Source organism: Misgurnus anguillicaudatus, chromosome 20 (assembly GCF_027580225.2).
Source record: "Misgurnus anguillicaudatus chromosome 20, ASM2758022v2, whole genome shotgun sequence".
Lineage (NCBI taxonomy): Eukaryota > Metazoa > Chordata > Actinopteri > Cypriniformes > Cobitidae > Misgurnus > Misgurnus anguillicaudatus.
The window spans coordinates 289,687-314,591 of NC_073356.2; the positions used below are offsets into that span (position 1 = coordinate 289,687).

A 24,905-nucleotide genomic window follows, 5' to 3' on the forward strand; every position below is an offset into this window, starting at 1 on the left:
ATAATTTCCACCACTAAAGATAGCTTTAATAGCACTCTTCTAGACCTGTCTCAAATGAAACATGTAGCAGATAACCGTGAAGCTCTGGATATTATAATAGAAAACCTGAACAACGTCTGCTCTAACACGTTGGATTCCGTTGCTCCCATTCGAAAAAAGAGAATCAAAGAAAAACCGCCAGCTCCATGGTATGACCATCATACTGCAGCCCTCAAAAAAGTAGCTAGAAAAATTGAAAGAAACTACCGAAGCACAAAGTTAGAGGTATGGCGTTCAGCATGGAAAGAGAGTATTCAACACTACAGACAGGCTATTAAAACTGCCAGATCTACCTATCTCAGTACGTTTATTAAAGAAAATCATAACAACCCTCGTTTCCTATTTAGCACAGTTGCGAAACTGACTAGAAACAAAGAACAAACAGAAACCAATAGTAAACTCCAACACAATAGTGATGACTTCATGAACTTCTTTACTAACAAAATTATGTTTATTAGGGAAAACATAGAAACTACGCAAGCATCCACCATTCTACCCAATAATACATTTTCCACTAGATTACCAAACGAACATCTTGAGTCATTTAAACCTACTACAATAGAAGAGCTCTCTAAATTAGTAACGTCATCCAAATCATCGTCCTGTATACTAGACCCCGTTCCCACAAAATTACTAAAAGAGGTATTTCATGTAGTGTCTAACCCAGTACTAAATATCTTTAACTCATCCCTAGAATTAGGATACGTTCCAACAGCTTTCAAACTAGCAGTTATTAGACCACTCATTAAAAAACCAAACCTTGACCAGGGAGATCTTAATAACTTTAGACCAATCTCAAATCTACCTTTTCCTTCTAAAATATTAGAAAAAGTAGTGGCAAGCCAGCTACGCACATTCGTAGAAAATAATAATACATATGAAAAGTTCCAATCAGGATTCAGTCCCCACCATAGCACAGAGACAGCGCTGCTTAGACTTACAAATGACCTCCTTTTAACATCCGATTTTGGTGAAATCTCAATTCTTATTTTACCAGACCTTAGCGCAGTCTTTGACACAATAGATCACACAATCCTACTCAATAGACTAGAAAACTATCTTGGCATCAGTGGTCAGGCGTCAGCCTGGTTTAGATCGTATTTAACCAGCTGCTATCACTTTGTTTATGTAAATGAGGAAAAGTCATGTCACTCTCTAGTTAAATATGGCGTACCTCAGGGATCAGTTCAGGCCCTATCCTATTCTCGTTATATATGTTACCTCTAGGAGACATTATCAGGAAACATAACATAAGTTTTCATTGCTATGCGGATGATACCCAGCTTTACATCTCGTCGCATCCTAGCGAAACCCACCAGTTTTCTAAGCTAACAGACTGCATTAGTGATATTAGGGACTGGATGGCACATAACTTTCTTATGCTAAACTCCAATAAGACAGAGATACTTATTATTGAACCGAATCGCTACAGACATAATATGTCAGATTACAAGTTGCCCATAGATGGCTGCACGGTGGTGCCATCTTCCACGGTTAAGAATTTAGGCGTGATGTTCGACAGCAATCTATCTTTCGATAGTCATATCTCCAACGTCTGCCGCACAGCATTCTTCCATCTTAGAAATATCTCAAAAATACGCCATATGCTGTCTGCATCAGATGCAGAAAAGCTTATCCATGCTTTTATGACCTCTAGAATAGACTATTGTAACTCGTTACTCGGGGGATGCCATGCTAATCAGGTAAACAAGCTACAGTTGGTTCAAAACGCCGCCGCAAGAGTGCTTACTCGATCTAAAAAGTATGACCACATCAGTCCAATTCTGGCATCTTTACACTGGCTACCAGTTAAATATCGCATACAATTTAAAATATTACTAATCACCTACAAAGCCTTAAATGGCCTAGCGCCCTCGTATATTAAAGAACTACTATCAGAATACAATCCATCACGTAAACTGCGCTGACAAAATTCTGGTCACTTAATTATCCCTAGAATATCAAAAGTGTCTAAAGGTGGTAGATCCTTTTCCTACTTAGCCCCTAAGCTCTGGAATGATTTACCAAATAATGTTCGAGTGTCAGACCCAGTCGATCAATTTAAATCTAAACTTAAGACATTTTTCTTTAACAAAGCATTCACATAAAATGTCCAGTAAATGTACTTTCCCGCAGTAGTTATTTTGTCTAGAGCAAAGCACTCACATACCTCATATGGGTAATAGGCTATTGCCCCAATAGTTAGCCTGTCTGGAACCGAGCGGACTTAAACCACTATGATGTATGACACTTGCATTACATGCGAACGGCCCCTACGCTAATAGAACTCTGTTTTTGTCTCCCTGTCTCGTCCTTGGGCCCGAGGACAATGAGACAAACAGACCCAGTTCCTGTTGCTGTGAAGGTCATCGCACTACTGATCTACTGGCTGTCTTTCAACGTGATGACCAGCCGATGCCTGACCAACGACCACCGGCAAAACCAGTTTAATCCGCTTACCCGCCTCCTATCCCTACCGTATCTATCTATCTATATATATAAATATATATTAATTCCTCCCAAGGGTTTTTGTCCTTCTAGGAGTTTTTCCCATTGGGTTTTTTCCTAGGGGTTTTTTTCGTCCCAGGGAGAGTCAGCCAACTTTGGCTTAACATAGCACTTTACTGTATACGTTATATTATAAATATGCTCGCTTGTACGGTTAAACCTTAGCCACTATATCTACTTCTTATATTACCTATTGATTTTCTGTGTTCTCCTCTACATCTTCTCATGTAAAGCTGCTTTGCAACAATTAACACTTGTGAAAAGCGCTATATAAATAAAATTGAATTGAATTGAATTGAAAAAAAGCCGGGAGTTTTTTCTCCTAGTTTCTGCTAGTACAGTTTAATCTGAGCCGCTGTATTTTGCTGCTTATGTTTTTCTCCTGCATCTATTAATGTAAAGCTGCTTTGAAACAATTAAACAATTGTGAAAAGCCCTATATAAATAAGGTTTAATTGAATTGACATGAAGAATGAACTTGTTTTCAACATTCAGCATGAAGTTAAAACAACATTTCTAAAAAAACAAGTAATGATATTGGAAATGATTTATGAGAGAAAACTTTTGTAACACTCAAAACATAAAGCAGTTGTATTCTCTCATTTCTGTTCATACAATTCTCAGTTTTGGCAGTATAACACAGAGCCACTCTACTGGCCAGTGATTATTTTGGCACAGCACACTTATGGGATGAAGTAGAAATAAAACACATCCTTCATATTTAAAACCAACAAAGCAGATATTTGGGCCTGGCAATGAGTTTCTGAGTGCTGTGTGGTAATTAAAGGGATAGTTTGGCCAAAAATTATATTAAACCCATGACTCCAAAGCCGTCCTAGATGCATATGTCCATAATTTTTCAGACGAACACATTTTCAGTTATTTTAGAAAATGTCTTATATCTTCTAGCTGCTAAACAGTAAAGTTACGGGGTCCAGCTCCTTCGCCGCCATCTTGGTCGCGTCCGCATACAAGATGAGAGCGTACGCAGATTACAGAGGTTTCTCTGCTGCTGCCCAGTCCCCCTGCCCTCCGCATTTGTCATACGTCACTAAGAAAAGTGCGTACACTACGCTAATACTCTACTGCAGTGTTTCCCAACCCTGGTCCTCGGGCACCCCCTCCCAGAAAGTTTTAGATGTCTCCTTATAAAACACACCTGATTTAAATCATCAGCTTGTTAGGGACACATCTTTACCATTTTGGAAGGAGGCTGATGAGTAGAATCAGGTGTTTCAAATAAGGAGACATCTAAAACTTTCTGGGAGTGGGTGCCCGAGGACCAGGGTTGGGAAACACTGCTCTACTGCGCTAATGAAAGCGAGTTATTTATGTTTATAAAGTTTTAAATATGGATATTTCTACAACAACACTGCACGGATTACCCTCAGAAGACTTTTGTTTATCTTGCTGGAGCTATTTGGATGGATGGTTGGAGTCGTTTTTGGCTGAACTATCCCTTTAAGATGTCTAGCTGTCAATTCAAGAATAATGTCACTATTATGCTTTTGCCACAAGATGGCGATCTCAGCACCTTTACACTCAACTTTCAGGATTATCAATAGTAGCTGGATTGTCACTGTGATGATGCCATATATATATTAAATATATTTTTTACTGTTACAATAATTCATAGTTTTGAATCATGTTAGTATCAGTTTAATTCTTGAACGTAATAATCTCGTAATGCTGCATTACTCTTTCATCCAAACAGTTATAGTTCAATGCTTATGCATTCTCCTTCATAATAATGCATTGGCAAACAATTATAACGTTTTTGTTACTACTTTCAATAGATCTTAAAAAGAACTAAAACAAAATGGTAGAAAGTTTCTGAAAGAACTGGTGCACCTGTATTAACTACACTGTAAAAAATGTCTGTAGAAATTACAGAATTAATGGGTATTACTGGCAACTAGCTGCTAGTAACTTACTGTAGATTTTACATTTATGTTATTTACTGGCAACATTTTGTTCAAAGTTAAATGAACATGAAATATTTTTTGACTTTATCTTCTACAGTAAGTTACTGGCAACCAGCTGCAAAATTACAGCAAATTTTTATACATAAAATATGTATTTGGGAGGAAACTGTAAGTAACATGGTAAATTTTAGTATGCATGCACACAATGAACGACTCGCAGCAGCTTGTGTGTGTGTGAGAGAGAGACAGCATGAAGTTCACTATTACTACTCTGTTTCATAAATCACTCTTCGTCTCGCTGCAGCAAGGTTATTATAGTTTTGCTTTTTTAAATTCGTTTTATTTTAATATCATTTTCAATTTTGTTTTATATTTAATTTTAGTTTTAGTTAGTTTCATGAATGGTTTTGTTAGTTTTAGTTTAGTTTTTATTTTGCAAACACATTTCTATTTAGTTTTTATTTTATTTAGTTTCAGATATAGTTTTAGTAATTATAGTTTAGCAGGTAACAGCAGCTATACTGTCTGACATATTTATCAGTTAACTGATGTTGCTGTCAGCCTCAGCTGACCTCACATGCATAAAGCGCCATCTACATGTAAAGACTCTGTAACAGTTGAGTTAGTTCTTGTATCTTGTTCTCATTGAAAACATTTTAACCAGGTTTTGGATATTTCCTAGACAACATATGAACTACTTTCGGGTGGTTTGGGGAATTTTGTCAAGGCTTATTGTCTAATGTAACTTATCGCTGGGCTAACTATAATTAATAAATGTGAATTATTTTAGGAGATCCTTCAAAGGATGGCACACACATCTATCGCTGTATGTTTGTTTAACATTTAAGTTAGCTAGTGCGCTGACGGTTGACTTATCACCTATAAACCTTACTGATTTGTACTAGATAAAACCAACACATCAGTACATATGCATAGATTATTTTACCTGATATGAAATGTGCACTGCAAACACGGGCATTATGATCGTCTCTGTCCATTCAACCACAATTGTCTTCTTTAATGTTATTTCTGTGAAGGAATGCCGGGATCCGGTAAAACTTTAGTTTTGAACCAAAAGTGCTGTTCCTTCTTTTTTGGCAGCCAAAAACACAACAAGAAGACATTTTAAAGTCAAAACCTCAAACTTTTAGGGCGTCTGCTATGAGTTCTTCCTTATGTTTTGCCTCCAGCTAGAGTGGTGACGTCACAGTGACGTAGGCGATTAGGGGTCCTGTTTGGTTTCAAAACTAAAGCACGTCAGATTTTCCGCCACGGGATGAGAGCTTATTAATTACGAAAACTAATACTTATTTTTGATAATTATTATTTTATTTCAGTTAGTTTTTTAATAACTGTTGCTAGTTTCGTTTAGTTTTTAATGTATTATGAATTTAAAATTTTATTTCAGTTAACGAAAATGTTTTTTAGCTGAGTTTTAGTCTTAGTTTTAGTTTTAGTTTTCGTTTACGAAAATAACCTTGCGCTGCAGTCCCAGAGTGCATCAGTCATACAGCTCTGTTTCCCTGAGGGCTGCCCTCAAAGCACTTCTGTGTTCCTGACCAGGCTGTGTTTCACCGCCCCGGGTATCACCTCTTCACCATCTGCCCCACACACCTGGCCCTCATTGATCTACAGGCCTGCGCTACATCAAACAGACCCCGGGTGCATCTCGTTGCTTCCTGTGAGGCACAGCCAGTCATCTGGCAGGAGCAGCGGTGTGTGAAGTTATGTGGCTCTTCGTATATTCATGAGGCTGTGAAGTCCATGTTTATTTTCCGTACTGCACCCAACACCCCCGCCTTTCAGGTTCAAACCAAGAAGGGCGGCAGCTTGACAGGTCTGCCAAAAAACTAACCGTCAGTTTTCCAATTTCTTAATGTGAGCTTTAAGAAATGAATCGTCTTCCTGACAGCTGGCTTACTGATCCGGGGAAAGCCAATGCTGTCAGAATGAGAAGTGAGATTTTACTGGCTGGGTGAACTAAGCTCCTTATGAGTGACAGTTCAAGACCTGCATTTCTCTTACGCTTTTTCTTTCTGTCAAGGTCAATGGATTTCGTATGCTGTCAGAATGACCTTGGATAGGTCAACCACTGACTTTTATAGCTAGGGGAGAGCGGGTCACAAAGTAACAATGGGTTTATTGTAACATGGCTACATAGATACACAAGGCCGAGCAATCAAAGTTTTTTATCTTATGTTTTTCGTTTTCTGAATTGAGTGTGTAAGTCACCAAATACAACCTTATATTATTTTAATCAAACTGTTTTAAAACATGTCAGCAACTCCTAGTAACTGGGATTAAAAACATTTTTAGACAGTCTCACACAGGGTTACAATTAAGCCAGAGGTATACAATGATAATTAAATGAAAACAATGTAATACTATTCATCAAAATGATATCTGTTAATATAATATCAGAAAAAATCCCTCACAATTATGTTTTTTTGTCTTAACCTTATGGCGGCCCTTTAACAATCTACTTATAAGCATTGATGGATAATACAAGGAAGATTGATGAAGGATCATGGATGGATGAATGTGTGGATATCTATCAGATATGTAAACAATATCCACCTTGTTCCACAAATTTCTAGCAGGTGTTATAACAAACTATCTGTTTGTTACAATGAATCCCACCCATGGGGTAAGCTGTAACGTTTGCACTCCTGTCACTCTCTGTGTAATTGTATGATAATGGTAGGTCCCACAAACAAACTTTAAAAAGTGCATTTGTAGCAGACGTTTGTTTGCCTCTGCACCTTATGGAAGCCCCCCGGGACTGTGTGTTGGGGGGCATAACAAACAGCAATGCTTCCCACTTAACACTGGAATCCAGACACTCTGTGCTGTTTATTAAACGATGGAATTTGGCTGTTTCTTCTGCAGAATGTTATCAGGCCGAGAACAATCATGCCCATGGTCGCACCCTTGCTGGCTCGCCCGGCTGCTCATTAGCCACAGCATATTTAATCCAGAAGTTTCTTATCAAATGTGACACCTGCATCTGCGAATGGCACTTTCCCTGTTCATTGGCATGTATTTGGGTGAGTAGAATCCAAGGTGCTTCACAGAGATTAAGAGAGAGAGGGAGAAAGCGCGAGAGAATGAAAGCTTATTTTATCATTTAGTGGGTCTGGACCGTATCCAAGCAGTTTTTGTCTTGTTGTTGTAATTAGAAAGCCTTGTGAGTGATAACAGCTGCTGCTGAATATGAATATGGATAGAAGCACATCAGTTCAGCATGAGAAGAATCCTCCCCCATCATTATTTTGCTTTCCCTCCCCCTCGCTGGTTTTCATACAGCAGTGATCTTAATAAAGAAGGAAAAAAGACGTGCACCTAGAGGTTCGACTTGGTTATTTGACCAGTTTTGATTGAAGCTTTTCTTGACAGCATATGCATTGTACGTGAAGCATTTACATCACAACCACAGTGACAGGGTGCACTTTATTTCCATAAATGAATATATAATTAAGCTTCTTGCCGGCTCTTTAATAGATGTGTAAACTGACGCTTCAGTCGCCCGGTTGACGACGTGTCATTAAACTGAGACGTACACAGCTTGACACTTCCAAAGTATGCAAAGAAGAATGCGTAAGGCGTATTAAAGGTAAACATTAATGGAAACGTAACAAACAAGTGTATATTTAGGTAAACGTCAAGATGAAGATAAATGTTTATAGTGGCAAAAGCAAACATAAATATAAACAATATATATATAAAAAATCAATATATTCCATGCAGTCAAAAGTTTAAACGTATCCACTCATTTTCCCTTATTCCTGTTTTTTTTTTATGTGAATAATAAATTATGACCAAAAACGTTAAACACTGGGCTCTATTATTTACATCATTAATAGACTTCCCATGCATGCTGGACACAGTTTGACGACTTCTCCTTTTACTATACGGTCACGCTCATCTATTGTAAAAAGAATAAAGCTAAAAAATGATAGTAGTAAATAAAGAAGTTCACACATAGAGACGTTTTACATTTGTCTCCAAAACTAATATCAAGCATTTAAGCAAAGCCATTTTAAAGGAACACTCCGACTCTTTGGGACTTTAGCTTAATAGAAGATGGCTCTCAAATGACCTTGTTATTTCTACACGCTGTGACTATACAAATCACAACATATAAATAGGACAAACCATTCTTCTTACTAAGCTTGGCTAGCAGTGGGTGCGTCAGACAGAGTTACGGGACGCACAGAGATGAAAAGGGTATGTATGGATCTAACTTTGGGGAATATGGCAAATAAGCTAAAGTTCCAAAAAGTCGGCGTGTTCCTTTAAGATAGATTAATAAAATAAATTAATAAAAATGTCAAGACTTTTTTACCAATAGTGTAAATGATTCTGCACCCTTAAATTCCCATCTGCACTTGTTAGGGTTCACTCTGAATGCAACAGGACACTGCTGAGGCTTACACTGGGAATTTTGTTCATTGATTGACATGCTATGCAAATCACTAGATCTTTCACTCAGCCCACAGTGAGAGGGCTTAGGCCACTGAGTCCGCTTTATACTTTAGATGTTTCTGACCCTATAGGACCTGACTGGCTCTATAGAGTAAACACCTGCAGCCTTTACAAAACAAACTAATATTTTTACTTTTATCTTGGCATATTCAGTATTGTGACTGGGACCACCTTCTTTTTTACAGGTAATGGGATGAAACGGGAAGAGGGTGGGAGGGATGGAAGGAGGGAGAGATTGGGGAGAATGGAGAGAGAAAGAGACCCCTCAAGCGAGCGCCTCAGTGGGAAGAGGATTATGTGCTTCTGCTTTACTCCCTTCTAGCAAACTCTCGATTGGTTTCAGGAAAAACTCAATTAAACTCTGTCTCTGTCTCATTTCATATTTAGTGAGAATAAAAAAGTTCCTCTGTCATAACCGCTGAAAGTATTTTAAAGATTCATTTTTTCAGAACTTCCAAAACATCCAGAAGCATCAGAAAACAACAATCTTATTTTTAATCCAGTGTCTATGGCCATGCTGTCCTGGTACGTTTTGCCATCACACTAGCTTTTATCAGCAAACCTGAAGATGCTTTGATGATGAATTTTATGCAACAGAAGTCTGATCTTCCACAACAACAAAGCTGAATGCTGAAGTGAACATGATCATGTTATGCGTCTTTATATGGAGGTATTATTAACAGATCATGTTAGGGGAGCTGTTAATGGTGTTTCATGCATTCTAAATTATTAACACAGTTTATTGGAACACAGAGTTGGATTCTTCATGCTAAACATAGGCAAAGTGTCAAAAAAAGCAGTTGGAGGTGTGACAGAGTAATAATGTGCCAAAGTTTTTTTTTCGAACATAGATACACCTTAGGTACCATGGGTAGACCTTACGAATCATATATATAGAAAAACCCAATCAAAGGGATTCGGATGTTAATGAACGGAGTGAAGAGGTGGGAACAGAGAAACCTAACAGAGATGTAGTGGTCAAACAAAATAGGTCTACACAGGGCCGCATTAAGAGCTCACTGGACCCCGGGGCTATAAGATACTGCAGGCCCCCCCCACCACTTTAGGTCACCAACTACAGAGAGAACACAATTTTCTAAAACACTGCTGAAGTTGTTTTACATAAATATAATCTAGAATAATTCAGAATAACAGTTGCACGAAAAAAGCTGTTAGAATAACACTAACCTGTAAACATGGCTTGCTAATAGCAAATATAGGGGTGGGCGATGAGCTAAATGTTATATCATTATACAAGTCATTTTATCTAACAATAATGATATACTTCACAGTCAAGTTATATTACTTTTAATAAGAATTTTATCATATGGAAATTTAATGCCACTAAAATTTCAGAATTCTTTTGACCAATTTCCATGTCACAAAAAATAATAGTCACTTAAAGGAATAGTCTACTCATTTTCAATATTAAACTATGTTATTACCTTAACTAAGAATTGTTGATACATCCCTCTGTCATCTGTGTGCGTGCACGTAAGCGCTGGAGCGCGTTGCGACACTTCGATAGCATTTAGCTTAGCCCCATTCATTCAATAGTATCAAACAGAGATAAAGTTAGAAGTGACCAAACACATCAACGTTTTTCCTATTTAAGACGAGTAGTTCTACGAGCAAGTTTGGTGGTACAAAATAAAACGTAGCGCTTTTCTAAGCGGATTTAAAAGAGGAACTATATTGTATGACGTAATAGCACTTTTGGGAGTACTTCGACTCGCCTTAAAAGTCCGCTCCCCTTCTCCCTCTCATAATGGGAGAGGGAGGGTGTTACTGCGCCGAGTCGAAGTACTCCCATAAGTGCTATTACGCCATACAATATAGTTCCTCTTTTAAATTCGCTTAGAAAAGCGCTACGTTTTATTTTGTACCACCAAACTTGCTCGTATAACTACTCATCTTAAATAGGAAAAACGTTGATGTGTTTGGTCACTTCTAACTTTATCTCTGTTTGATACCATTAAATGAATGGGGCTAAGCTAAATGCTATCGAAGTGTCGCAGCGCACTCCAGCGCTTACGTGCACGCACACAGATGACAGAGGGATGTACCAACAATTCTTAGTTAAGGTAATAACATAGTTTAATATTGAAAATGAGTAGACTATTCCTTTAAGAAAAGAATCTCAAGCTTACTGATGACAAGAGTCACAAATAACAACAGAACAAAGGCACACAAGAAATCGACCTACTTGAAAAACTTAAAGCACTGAATAATATTATATTGTGTAAAGTAATCAAATATACAGTACATATCTTTCACTATAAATTCAACATTCATTCTTATTTATTTTGCATAAGTGATTCAGTCAAAGGCAGTAAATTATTTCTGATGTGTGATTTATTTATTTATTTATATTTATTTAATGTTTATTTGACAGGGACAAATGCATCAAACATTGCTTTATAAAAAATACAAAGTAGATGCCATGCATACAGGTTTATAGCCAAGACTAATTTGCAACCTCTGTCCCTGGTTAGGCTTGTAAGGTTAAAACAGAGATTACAGAGTATTGAAGCACAAATTTATAGCTATTAAAATATATACAATAAATACATCAAATACATAAAATAAGATGTGGGCTTAAATAGATGTAGTAGTCACTATAAAACAGAATCTAAACAAATTTAACATACAAATAAATTGAGTTGTAGCCTGTATAATCAGTGTTCACACAGTTGTTTCAGTTTTAGCCATTGCTTTAAATGTGTATTAAAAACCTTGAGTCCTTTCAGTGTTTTAATTTTTGATGGTAAAGCATTCCACCATTTATGCCTCTTACTAAAAGTGATGTCTGACCAAATGTTGTTCTACGTTTTGCGACTATACAGTTTCCACTTATTGTGCCTCTAGTTCTTATTCCGCCCTTTTGTTGCACTACTAGTTGAGCGAATATTTCTGGTACAAGGTAATTTATACACTTAAAAATTAGTTTTAAAGATGAATAATTAAAAAAACTGTCAAAACTCAATATATTATGCTTCCTTAGGATTATGCAATGGTGCCATCTTATAGGTTTCTGGTCCATTACTTTTAAGACTTGTTTATATAATGACCTAATGTAATTGTTGTTTGATTGGCCTGACCCCAAACAGTAATGTAATGACGAGTCGATTCGATGAGAACGGCGATCGCTAAGCAGGGCTCTTGGTTGGGTCAGCACACAGCCCAGGTATCCTCCACCAACCGAGTGATAGACGATCTCGCTGCCCAAGTCGCCGATCTCACCGCCCATCTTGATCAAGTTCAAAGTGAGCGTTCTCCATCTTCATCTCCACCCGAGAGAGAGACTCATCTAACAGATCCTCCACCATACGACGGGGATCCAGCCGCTTGCCGGGCCTTCCTCTCTCAGTGCTCGCTCATCTTCGCTCTCCAGCCCCGCCGTTATGTCTCTGAATGCACCAAAGTGGCTTACGTCATCACCTGTCTGGTCGGTAAAGCCTGTGATTGGGCCACCGCTGTTTGGGATTCTCATGACCCCTGTTGTCGTTCTTTTGAAGAATTCAGAGGTGAGATGGAGAGACTTTTTGACCGCTCTGCCCGCAGCCATGCGGCCGCCGCCCGTCTGACTTGTTTCACCCAGTCCGGGTTGTCTGTGACAGACTATGCAATTGAATTCAAGACTCTTGCTGCGGCTCGCTTTGTGGATGGAATCATAGATGGCATTCAGTATGAAATTTCCTCTCACGAGTTGCCCGAATCCCTGGAGGCGATTATTGATCTGGCCCTCCGTATTGAAGCTTGCAGGTCCTTACCTGCACAGCGTCGAACTCTACGACAACCCAGAGTCTCCTTTTCTCCTCGTCAGCCACAGCCATCCTCCAGCCCTCCTTCGTCTGAATCAGAACCTATGCAGATGGGTAAATTCCGTTTATCAGCCCAGGAGAAGGAACATCGACTCCGCAATGCCCTTTGCCTTTACTGTGGCAAGCCAGGTCATATGGCAAAGGTTTGTCCGTCAAAAGGTCCTCGACCATCAGTGATGTCGGGAGTCCTGATGGGTGCTTCCACTCCTAAATTCACCCCCACATCCTGCACTAACATGCCAGTCACCATATTTGTCGCCGGGCAGGATATTTCCACCTTTACTCTTCTTGATACGGGGGCTGAAGGCAACTTCATTGACCACAATTTAGCTCTCTCCTGGGGCCTTTCCACTGTTCCTCTAAAGACTCCCCTGGAAGTCTTCTCTCTTCGCGGTCAGCAGATGGCACGGATTACTCACTGCACTACCCCTGTAGATCTTCTTGTCTCTGGGAATCACCGTGAAAGGATTGTGCTGTACCTGCTTCATGCCGCTTTGTCTCCCATCATTTTGGGGCATGGGTGGTTCGTACAGCATAATCCTCACGTGGATTGGCAGAGAGGTGTTATTTTGTCTTGGTCTCAGTCTTGTCATGGGTCTTGTTTGGGTTCTGCTGTTTCTGCTCTTGTGTCTTCTCCTCCACAGGTACCGGCGGCCGATTTGACCGGAGTCCCGGCGGAATATGCCGACATCGGCCAGGTTTTCAGTAAAGCTCGGGCCACCTCCCTTCCTCCTTACCGATCGTATGATTGTGCTATCGATCTCCTCACAGGCACGACCCCGCCTAAAGGTAGACTTTATTCTTTATTTGGTCCAGAAAGAGAGACTATGGACAAATATATTAATGATGCCTTTCGTGCTGGTCTCATCCGACCCTCCACCTTGCCCGCAGGGGCGGGGTTTTTCTTTGTTAAGAAGAAGGACGACTCTCTGCGTCCCTGTATTGATTACAGAGGATTTAATGATGTTACTGTTAAGAATCGGTACCCTCTTCCTTTAATGTCATCTGCTTTTGAGCTTTTACAGGGAGCCCAGGTCTTCACCAAGCTTGATTTGCGCAATGCTTATCATCTGGTACGCATAAGAGAGGGGGATGAATGGAAGACGACGTTTAACACCCCTACTGGACACTTTGAGTACTGCGTTCTGCCTTTCGGGCTCACTAACACTCCGTCCGTCTTCCAGGCTCTGGTTAATGACGTGTTGAGAGACATGATTAATAAATTTGTCTTTGTGTATTTGGATGATATTCTCATCTTTTCTGCCTCTATGCAGGAACACACTCAACACGTTCGCAGAGTCCTTAGACGCCTTAGACGTTAGAAAACCAGCTGTATGTTAAGGCAGAGAAGTGCGAGTCCCACCAGAAGTCGGTTTCGTTCCTGGGTTTTATCATAGCCGCTGGTGAGATACGTCCAGACCCCGCCAAGGTCAAGGCAGTCGCTGAATAGCCCGTCCCCGTATCCCGTAAGGAGCTAATATGGTTTCTTGGTTTCGCAAACTTTTATCGGTGATTTATCCGTAATTATAGCCAGGTTGCTCAGCCACTTAGAGCTCTTACCTCAACTAAAACCAGGTTTGCTTGGAATAAAGCAGCTCAGGAAGCCTTTGATAATTGCCCGGTTTATCTCTGCTCCTGTTCTCTCTATTCCAGATATGGCAGCCTAATTTATTGTTGAGGTTGATGCTTCTGATGTCAGGGTCGGCGCTGTCTTGTCTCAGAGGTCTTCTAAGGATGGCAAGGTGCATCCGTGTGCCTACTTCTCACACAAGCTTAACCCAGCAGAACGTAATTACGACATAGGTAACCGGGAACTGCTGGCGGTCAAGCTGGCCTTGGAGGAGTGGCGTCACTGGTTGGAAGGGACCACAGAGCCTTTCCTGGTCTGGACGGACCACAAGAATTTAGAGTATATCCGTTCAGCCAGGAGATTAACATCTCGTCAGGCCCGCTGGGCACTCTTCTTTGACCGATTTACTTCACTCTCTCGTACCGGCCTGGCTCTAAGAACACCAAGCCCGATGCCCTTTCCTGTATGTTCGAAGGTCCTCAGCTCACCAGAGACGAAACCATCCTTCCGGAGGAGCGGGGGGTGGGTTCCCTGCGTTGGGGCATCGAACAGAAAGTGCAGCGGGCTGGCCGAGAGGGTGAAGTGCCAGTTGAGTGTCCGACGGGTCGATTGTGGGTTCCGGATGCGTTACGCTCTGAGGTTATCCAGTGGTGTCATGAGTCCAAGCTAGTTTGCCATCCGGGGATTCTGAGAACATTGGCTGCTGTCCGCCAACGTTTCTGGTGGCCCTCTATGGGTCCTGATGTCAGAAAGTTTGTATTAGCCTGTCAGGTTTGTGCCCGTAATAAAGCGTCCCATCAAGCTCCCTTTGGTCGTCTTATGCCCCTTCCTGTCCCATCTCGTCCCTGGTCTCATATTGCCATGGATTTTGTTACCAACTTACCAAGTTCTGAAGGTAACACTGTAGTGTTAACTGTAGTAGATCGCTTTTCCAAAGCGGTTCATGTTATTCCTTTGCCCAAGCTCCTTTCTGCCAAAGAAACTGCTAATGCCATGATCAAACATGTCTTTCGCTTACATGGTCTGCCTACAGACATGGTTTCCGATAGGGGTCCCCAATTTATTTCTCGTTTCTGGCAGGAGTTCTGTAGACAGATCGGTTGCACGGCCAGCTTGTCTTCAGGTGCGCTCCGCTGTCTGACATCTCAGTATCCAAATTCCTGGTGCCAACAGTTACCCTGGATAGAGTATGCGCACAATTCCCTTCCGACGGCTTCCCTTAATATGTCCCCTTTTGAGCCGTCCATGGGGTTCCAGCCTCCTCTTTTCCCGTCTCAAGAACCTGATGCGGCAGTTCCGTCTGCGCTAGCCTTCGTCCAGCGTTGCAAACACACCTGGAGGAGAGCTAGAAATATTCTTCTCCAAGCTTCCAGACGAACCAAAGCCACGGCTGACCGTCACTGCCGACCAGCCCCCGCTTTATTTGTTGGCAGAAAGTATGGCTTTCTTCCAAGGATCTGCCTCTCCGGGAGCCTTCTCGTAAGCTGGCACCCCGTTTCCTTGGGCCATTTACTATTATTAAGGTTATTAACCCGGTGACAGTTAAGCTCAGATTGCCACCTACTCTCGGTCGGGTCCATCTGGTTTTCCATGTTTCTAAGGTAAAACCGGTATTTTTCTCTCCCCTTAATCCTGTCCCATCTGCTCCCGCCCCTCGTTTTATAGATGGTACCCCGGCTTACACTGTTAAGTCTCTTCTAGATGTGCACCGCCGGGGTAGAGGCTTTCAATATCTGGTGGACTGGGAGGGCTACGGTCCGGATGAGAGGTGTTGGGTACCGGCCCAGGACATCCTGGATCCTGGCTTGATAAGGGATTTCCGCCGGTGACGAGGTGAGCCTCCCAATGGCCCGCCAGGTGGCGGCCGTGGGGGGGAAGTAATGTCATGATTTCTGTCTTACCGGTTTGCTGTGTGCCTGCTTTTCTTTGTTGTCTTGTTTGTTTGTTTCAAAGATCCACGTCCGTGCCTCTCACAGGTGTTCCCGTTCTCTGTGATTTTCTCACTACGTCATCATCACCTGAAGCTTGTTTGATCCCCAATCGGCAGTAGTATAAAGCTCTCCCTTTCCCCTCAGTATTTGCGAGTCCGTCACTGAATGTACTAGTGGTGCTTCTGATGCATATCGCCAGATCTTGTCCTGTCTATTTCCAGTTATATATTATATATATTAGTCTGTGTTATCTGCTGTCTCGCTTTTGCAGACTTCCAGCTGTCCTTGCCCCTTCAGTCTTCCCAGCTCAGCAATCTGCCTGCCTATGTATTAATGAATCTACATCGCTGATTGGCTATTGGAATATCACAAGTCTCAGTCCACCTGCTCTACTGCTGTGACACAGCTGAGTTTGACTTTGTTACATTGGATTACTGTCACCGCTGAACTGAACTTTGTTATTGAAATACGATCTCAGCCAGATTTGACATTGCTGCTTTGGAAACCATCTCCGCGCTGTCCAGTACTGTAAGCGCTGTCCAGCAATTGTCCTGCTGATACTTTCACTAACTCTGTTCCCTCCCTCTGTCACAGCTCCGGACTGTTTGCTGCTATTGAGCTGTCTAGCGAATCCCTTTTGGGTTGGTGGCCGTGGTTCAGTTCGCTGGTTAAATCTCCACGGAGGTTTAAATCCCCCTGTGGCTCCCGTGACGCGGCGCTCACGGGAGCGGTCTACGTACCCTTCCCCGCATCGGGGTTCCCATACCTTCATGCCTTCATTGCCGGGGAACACATCTGGTGGCTGAGAGACTTTATTCTTGCATATTGTTAATAAACATTTCTGCTTTGGAATCCTGTGTTTTGTGTTCCTTACAGAATTATTATTATTATACATTAAATAAAATAATTTAAACAGTACATTTACAGAAATATTGTTCTTTTTAAATCTTAAAATAGCTCTGCAGCCATCCAATGAAATGTCAATCTCAGAAATGGCCCCAAGCCAGTTTGAGTTTGAGACCCCTGCTTTACTGTATGTGCATCAATTCTGCACCCAGGAAGCACATAAACGTAGCGTAGTCTACAGGATGATTTATGTGCATCAATTCTGCACCCAGGATGTGCATAAAAGGTCCGGTCAAGCGCATAATTCACAAAATAACCTAGCCTAGTAGTCTGGCAAAGAGGCCATTCAAGCCCATTTCTAATGCCGAGAAATTGCGGCACCAATCAGAAACGTTAGGGCGGGCTTTACACAATGGCGACAGTGCAGCGACGGTGAAGCAGATTTTGTACATTACATGGAACATCACTCTTTCGAATCAGCTATTGCGTCTGTTTTAAGCGATTTAAACTTTTCCTTTTCGTTAAAACCCGAGCCAAGAACAACACTCAAAGCCTTCATATCTATGATGTGATCAATGTCTTACCGACTGGATCTGGCAAAAGTCTGATATAGCTCTGCATACGTCATCTCCTTCATCGCTGTAATTGTTTTTTTTTTTTAGGTCTATCCAATTGGACACAGAGGCATTTGGTGACACCCCTTTGGAAATTATTTGTCTATGAAGCTTTGGCAGACCATAACTCAGTTACTTCTGAGAATGGTCTGGTTTTAACCAGGCTAAAATAACCATCCGCACACTAAAACTTTTTTACTGTGACAGTTTTGCGCAATTAAGGAAAACATATTTTAAGCATATTTATTTGATCAAACGTACCTATATGTTCTCCTAAACACTGCCATGATTAATAATTACTAATGTTCTTCTAGCTTGTAAATAATTTTTAAATGATTGTTTTTTTAAATTTTAAATTATACTAGATGTAGCAGAAAGCACTATACAAATTTAACATTGTGTGTGTGTGTGTGTGTGTACCTGGTAATTATCACGTTGTGGGGACCAATTGTCCCCACAAAGATAGGAATACCAGTGTTTTTGTGACCTTGTGGGGACATTTTGATGTCCCCATGAGGAAACAAGCTTATAAATCAAACAGAATGATGTTTTTTGAAAATGTAAAGTAGTAGAAGGGTTTCTGTGATGGTTGGGGTTAGGGAATTGGGTAGGTAAGGGGAATAGAATATACAGTTTGTACAGTATAAAATGCATTACGTCTATGGAATGTCCCCACAAAACATGGAAACCAGAATGTGTGTGTGTGTGTGTGTGTGTGCGTGTGTGTAATTTTAAATTGTTCAAGAAAAATACAGTAGCATTCGATTGGCAGGTATCGGTATTGTCCGATACTCAAATTTTCTGGTATTTTAATTGGATCGGAAAAGAAAAAGTGGTATCGGTGCACCCCTATTCTAGACCATTGTTTTTCACACAATATGTTGCCCTGAGGGCATCTCTCACTTGGCAAAATCTGGTTGAGCATCTAAAAGCAAAAGTGAAAAACTAAATTTTTTTGTTTGTTGAAGGTGCCACTAAAGTCATTTTAGTCCCACTAGAGACACTGAACAGAATCAAAATATTTGTAATAATTACAATTGTTTAATAGAAACATTTATGAAATATTTCAATAAATAAATAAAATAAATTCCCACCCTGAAATCACGCCATGTGTGAAGGCTGATCATAGCCACAATGTTCTACGCAGAAATCCATTTATAGACGGCTTACTTAGCTTTATCTGCTCAAATAATCTGTAAAAAATGCACAGTTCATCTTTAATCCTAATTTGATTAGTAATTTTTTAAGGTGACTACTATTCTATTTAAATAAACTTTAAGGTCCTTTGGTTCTGCACAAATAACCCAAGTTTTTACTTGGCTTTCTGGCTTTTATTCACCAGTATTATCCCAGAAAACTATAAGTGATAAACCAACAACCACTTCCTTCTGCATTGGTCTGCCAGGGTTTTTTTTCCCACTGACCCCAGATTCACCTTAACAGAGCAAATCCTTCTCACCACAGACAGCCATAAGCCTGTCAGATATCAGTCCATCAACAACTGCGACTGAGAGAGAGAGAGAGAGAGAGAGAGAGAGAGAGAGAGAGAGAGAGAGAGAGAGAGAGAGAGAGAGAGAGAGAGAGAGAGAGAAAGGAATAAAGCAAAAATGAAATATGACGAGAGGAAAGCGAAAGTCGATGGGGGGGGGGGGTGATAAATGAAAAGATGAGGTCTACATCATCTAATGACCTGAATAAACCTCTTTCCTGTTGAGAAACTCTGCCGAGCTCTTAAGCCGTGTCCCTTCTGATCCAAACATCTTCTACCATCAAACCGGGATTTATGACGCGCCGCAACCCCCTGACAATATCCAGCAGCCTTATAATCTCATATTTTTTCTGCCCATCCCTGACATTTCAAGTCTCGACATTCACTCAAGATAAGCTGAAACCCCTCTGACAGGATAGAGAGCACATAAAAACACGTGCTTAAAAAATGTACCGCCCCCCTCACAGGAATCCATATGTTCGCAAGACACAATGAGCTTCTACCAGGACATTTTATATCAGAAAATTTAACAACCCACATTTTGTTAAAGAGAACAGGCTTACAAAACATTGTCCCCATTACTCGGATCAGTGGTGGACGAATATGTTTTCATACTATCGTTTCGGTATTAAACTGGGTCTTTTTGTTTCACAGACCAATTTGTATGATTGGTCTGAAAACTTTTTCAGAACTCTCAATCTTGAAAGCAGTGAAGGTCTGGTGGTGGTTCATGTGGGTCCAGTATGGTTTGCTAAGTCGTGAGTGGCGTAAAATTGACTGAAAATTTAAAATGTGTATATGCATTGGCATTCTGTTTGGGTTGTTTAGGCAGTCAAGTCACAAACACATGGGTTACACTTTATAATAAGGTTATATTTGTTAACATTAGTTAATGCATAATATAAACTAACAAGGCATGCAGAACAGCAGAGACAAGGAAATGTAATTTAGCACCAAAACACAGACTTCAAAAAACTCCTTCTATACTAAACATGTGAATAGGTTTTTAGACACAAATACATAATGTATAAGACTGTCAACCACCAAAAAATATTGCAAACTGTATTAGGAGAGCTAACTTTGCAATCTGGTTGGCTAAATAATCCAGAGAGTTAAATAATCAATCCCAGCTTTTTTTAGTTTCCTGAAAACTTCTCAGTTGAAAGCCGTTCAGTTAATCAGCGTTGTCTTTTAATTAAACGCAATGGCTGCGCTGCTCGCTGCCGGAGAGTCGATTCCTCTGGGGTGGTGCTGCTGTTTGAATACACTGATAATAAAATTTGACATTGCTGGAGATGTTGAGCCATTATTCCATTTCTCTGTGTTCTCAGATAAGTTCGATAAAGGCTTTTAAGGCTTTCATTTCCTCAAGAAATGGAGTAGGGATTGTTCTCTGTTCAATTTACACATGTACTGTAAGTAGATTAATCAATTAAGTCTCACTAGATAATAAAAAGTGGAGCACTTTAGTGGAAATATCACTTTTAGTCAAGGAGAGAGAGAGAGAGAGAGAGAGAGAGAGAGAGAGAGAGCACAGGCAACAAAGCGTTATCTTTCTGCTCTTTAAACATTCAGTATTTGATTGTGGCACCACTGGCATGGGAAGATATTACTACATAGTTTCTAAAGGCTTTATTTTAGAAAGAGGTTAATTGAACCACTTTTATTTCAGAATTGCTGTAAAAAAATCCGGACAGAGTTGGTTTTATGAAGTCCATAAACCCCACAACCCCTTTGACTGTTAGTTTAAAAGCCATCTGTGGAGTACCAAAATGTTCCAAAATAAAATTTAGCGTTTAAAAATTTTCATCAAAGTCTTGTTCCTCCAACACAAATTTTTGTTCAATGAAATGTTAAAATACAAAAATTCTCTCCCTAATACATCACCTGCCACTAACTAGCGATAGCAAACTACACAACCTACTCTCCAACCCATACAATTGATTTGGTCGTTTGTCTTCCCCTTAATATGACCAGCAGATGCGTTTACTAAATTGGCACCTCAACAAGCAGCAGGTGAAACTTAATATATTAGAGTATGAAATTTTATATATTGGGTTATAATTTTGATATGATGACATGTATTGGGATATGATTTTTAATTTAAACTGCCAGGATTAAATGTATTTATACAGTAATTTACACATTACACTATTCAGGTATTTAGGGTAAATAACACCCCTTTATTAATTATATGATATACAGTATTGTTCAAAATAATAGCAGTACAATGTGACTAACCAGAATAATCAAGGTTTGTAGTGTATTTTTTATTGCTGCGTGGCAAACAAGTTACTAGTAGGTTCAGTAGATTCTCAGAAAACAAACAAGACCCAGCATTCATGATATGCATGCTCTTAAGGCTGTGCAATTGGGCAATTAGTTGAAAGGGGTGTGTTCAAAAAAATAGCAGTGTCTACCTTTGACTGTACAAACTCAAAACTATTTTGTACAAACATTTTTTTTTCTGGGATTTAGGACAGCACTGATTTGGCGACATTTACAGTACATTAAAACATTAGGATAGGTGAAGAAAAGTAACAGATCCACCATTGCAAACACAGTTTAGAACAAACAACAAGACAACAAAGAACAGGAATCAAACAAACATGCTCCAGTGCTTTCTGTTCTTGGAAGAAGTAAAAGTTAAAGAAGAAAAACGATAGTGTGTGTCCAAAATGCTGTCTATTTCCTTTGTATAATTGTTTATAGTGGAGTGTCCTGTCTAAATATTTTCACGCGCATGCGCTGTTGTACGCGGACTGTACGCGCACTGTCCGCGCGGTCTCAAATTTTGGGCTGCACGCGGACGGTCGCGGACCCTCTTGATGACGAAAATGACGTCATATGGACGGCGCGCATACGCGGACGTCCGTAGTATACTTTCGGCTTAACTGTCACAGTACTTACCTGGAGGTGATCATTGGCTGAGCCTTTGCCATTCTGGTTATTCTTCTATCCATTTTGATGATTGTCTTCCGTTTTCTTCCACATCTCTCTGGTTTTGCTCTCCATTTTAAGGCATTGGAGATCATTTTAGCTGAACAGCCTATCATTTTTTGCACCTCTTTATAGGTTTTCCCCTCTCCAATCAACTTTTTAATCAAAGTACGCTGTTCTTCTGAACAATGTCTTGAACGACCCATTTTCCTCAGCTTTCAAATGCATGTTCAACAAGTGTTTGCTTCATCTTTAAATAGGGGCCACCTGATTCACACCTGTTTCTTCACAAAATTGATGACCTCAGTGATTGAATGCCACACTGCTATTTTTTTGAACACACCCCTTTCAACTAATTCAACTAATTGCCCAATTGCACAGCCTTAAGAGCGTGCATATCATGAATGCTGGGTCTCATTTGTTTTCTGAGAATCTACTGAACCTACTGGTAACTTGTTTGCCACGTAGCAATAAAAAATATACTAAAAACCTTGATTATTCTGGTTAGTCACATTGTACTGCTATTATTTTGAACAACACCGTACACAGCATACAAAACAGTCAAAACAAACATGATGATGATCTGATGTAAATATCAGATCTCATTCAAAAACTGCTGCCAGAAGAAGAGATGATACATCATCTTTGGTTGTAAAATTGCATTGGCACTCGTGTATTGGACCGATTGCATAATGCTATAATGTTCCGGTTTATGTTTGAATGAGATCTGACAGTGCTTTAGATTCTTGGATTGCTTTATATATGTTTTTTATCGCTAAAAGGGAATTTTGGGAACTTATAGGAGAGCACAGATGACAACATGTTTGCTTGAAACAATGCAAGCTAGCACTAAGGTAAAGCTAATCTTTTACATTATAGCGATGATGATGGTAGTGACGATTCTCTCGGACCAATCAGTGATCTCCTGTGTTCTCGCGGCACATTTTGGTATCAGCTCGAGTCGCTTGGAACCCCAACCGAGGTGGTACTAAAAAAAGCATTGGGTACTACATACTGCACCCAATGGAAAAGCTCCCAAAAGTAAGCTGACCCGACCCAAACTAAACCAAACCGTGGGGTAGTATTCAATGTAAAAGCGCCATTACTTGTGGTTTGTGTTGTTTTATATGGTTGAGAACTGGTTGGGTTTAGGGTAAGGGTGGGGTTAGATGCTCCAAAATATATTTAAAACCATAAAAATGTATAAAACTATTTCTACATTTACAACTAAAATGTGTGTAATCTGACGTATAAGGCAAAAAACAGTCAAACGTAACCACATGTGGTATAAGCTGCTTGGCGCTAGAGGGCACTAATCCCTTACACGTACCTTAATGTCATAATATGTTGCGTAGACAAACAATTATTATTTCTGGAGGACATTCTCAAATTAAAAAGTTATTTCCAGATTAAATGTATATTTAAGGCTAATGACAAATTCTAAAAAGAACAAACCCATCAATAGTTTCTGCCCTAAATTATGTTGTAAAACTAACTGTCAGAAATAAAAAAAACTTTTGTCAAAAAACATGCAATTATTGCTTCATTGTGTTCTTATTAAAAAGATATTTAAATAAATTCTCACCTTTGCTGTATACTGCACAGTTGCTCCTGCCATCCTCTGAGTTGACCCACATCATATCCTTAAACCAACCTGGACCTCCTCTGAGCACTGATGAAACCTGCGACAGAAAACACACAATCCCTTTAATCATTACAACAATTCACATAGCCAGATGTTTGACTACCAGTACTGTAATGTAAACTTTGCAGCTTACTCTGGCCAAGAACTAATCATTTAGACAGGAAGAGTTTGACTGACCAACAAACCACAGTTTGCTTCATTTATACATACTGTGGTGCTTATGAGCAGGTTTGTCTGAAAAAAAAGATTCAAATTTCAGTACAGCAGTGTCCATAAAAAATTATTATCTACAAAGAAATAAATCCCCAAAACCACAAAGATGTCCACAAAGAAACTTTTGGAAGTTTCTTTGGATAAAAACAAATACAACTCTGAATTTTATATCTAAAGATCTGTGGCCACTAACCTGACAAATTTTGCCAATGCAGGGCTCTATCTTACACCCAGCGCAATGCAGCTAGTGTCTTTCGCAAGTGTCTTTCGCTAGTTTCCACCCTGCGCAATTATAATTTTCACGTTTAGCGCCACGTTGTTTAAATAGCAAATGCATTTGCGCCCCCTTTTGCGCCCATGGGCGTTCTGGATGCGTGATTGGTCAGAGTGAGCATCGTGCATCGTGCATCAGAGCTCCGTCGAGTTTATCATCCAAATCCTATTTTCTGACTACCTTGTTCCTATTTATATAATATAACATATTCGTTTATCTCAAGAATACTTTACCGTGACGACTATTGAGCAGTACTACCACGTGAAACGATTTATCACTGCTAAACACCCAGTGTTAGCATATAGCCCGCTAGCATCAACAAACAGGTGCCGGTTTTAGTTACCATTTTGCCGATCTAATGGCGGACTCATCCACTGTATGCTATTCAGACCTGTCCTCATCTGAGCGGGAAGCTGTGGAGCAGTTGATACCCGGTTATCGCAGATCCTACGCGACGTACAGCGCCCAGTTCACCCAGGCTCCAGACATCCACAAGCGACCGAGAAGTGCAAAAAGCGAACACCCTACGCGGTGCAGCTTCACGGACCGCGCTCGAGGGAACGGAGACGCCATCGCCCAGAATGAAAGCGATCGGGAAGCCG

General features: G+C 40.3%; 1 protein-coding gene across 1 annotated transcript in view; it reads right to left on the reverse strand.

Moving 5' to 3' along the window:
* The window catches only part of zfpm2b (zinc finger protein, FOG family member 2b), a 157,771-nt gene that overhangs the window by 24,178 nt on the left and 108,688 nt on the right, over positions 1–24,905 (reverse strand). The window contains exon 5 of the mRNA XM_055219489.2: positions 23,757–23,853. Coding sequence (XP_055075464.2) covers positions 23,757–23,853 — 97 coding nt within the window. The remainder of the gene's footprint in view (positions 1–23,756; positions 23,854–24,905) is intronic.